Source organism: Limulus polyphemus, unplaced genomic scaffold (assembly GCF_000517525.1).
Source record: "Limulus polyphemus unplaced genomic scaffold, Limulus_polyphemus-2.1.2 Scaffold5850, whole genome shotgun sequence".
Classification (NCBI taxonomy): domain Eukaryota; kingdom Metazoa; phylum Arthropoda; class Merostomata; order Xiphosura; family Limulidae; genus Limulus; species Limulus polyphemus.
Genome location: NW_013671460.1, coordinates 19,688 through 20,652, shown reverse-complemented (window position 1 = coordinate 20,652; position 965 = coordinate 19,688). Strand labels below are relative to the sequence as shown.

The 965-nt window shown below is 29.1% G+C and overlaps 1 protein-coding gene across 1 annotated transcript in view; it reads left to right on the top strand.

The window, feature by feature from the left end:
- The window catches only part of LOC106473053 (sorting nexin-25-like), a 38,127-nt gene that overhangs the window by 33,487 nt on the left and 3,675 nt on the right, over window positions 1–965 (top strand). Inside the window, exon 21 of the mRNA XM_022401572.1 lies at window positions 445–626. Coding sequence (XP_022257280.1) covers window positions 445–626 — 182 coding nt within the window. The remainder of the gene's footprint in view (window positions 1–444; window positions 627–965) is intronic.

The following is a 965-nucleotide window of genomic DNA, read 5'->3' as shown; positions in this document are numbered from 1 at the left end:
TGTCACTAATAACAGTTGTATAAAACTTCGATAGATTATCTTGTCACTAATAACAGTTGTATAAAACTTCAATAAATTATATTGTCACTAATAACAGTTGTATAAAACTTCGATAGATTATCTTGTCACTAATAACAGTTGTATAAAACATCAATAGATTATCTTGTCATTAATAACAGTTGTATAAAACTTCAATAGATTATCTTGTCACTAATAACAGTTGTATAAAACATCAATAGATTATCTTGTCACTAATAACAGTTGTATAAAACTTCAATAGATTATCTTGTCATTAATAACAGTTGTATAAAACTTCAATAGATTATCTTGTCACTAATAACAGTTGTATAAAACATCAATAGATTATCTTGTCACTAATAACAGTTGTATAAAACTTCAATAAATTATACCGTCACTAATAACAGTTGTATAAAACATCTCCAGACAGATTCATGAAACTGTGGCACATATTATATCTGAGCCAATGCTTGAAGAGTACCTGAAGACCTTTAAAGACTCTATGTGGCCTGGCGGGGTACTTTCGAAACTAGAACGTCCTCGTAGTGATGCTGAAAAACAACAAACCAGAGACCAAGCCAAACAGCTGCTTCTCACTAGTATACCCGGTAATCTAACAACTTTGGTGATGTACTTACAGGATATAATTGTATGAATATGTGGCTTGTCTGTGAGATTTGGTATACTTTTCTAAAAAAATTATAGATTTTTACATAACGTAGTTATTATATTTTTTTTAGTTTTTGAATGATTTGATTGGTCAGCTAGAAATAATTGATAAAGTGTATTTGTGTTTTTTCTTTAGTTCTTGAATGATTTGATTGGTCAGCTATAAATAATTGATGTAGTGTGTTTGGATTGTTTTTCTCTAGTTCTTGAATGATTTGATTGGTCAGCTATAAATAATTGATGTAGTGTGTTTGGATTGTTTTTCTCTAGTTCTTGAA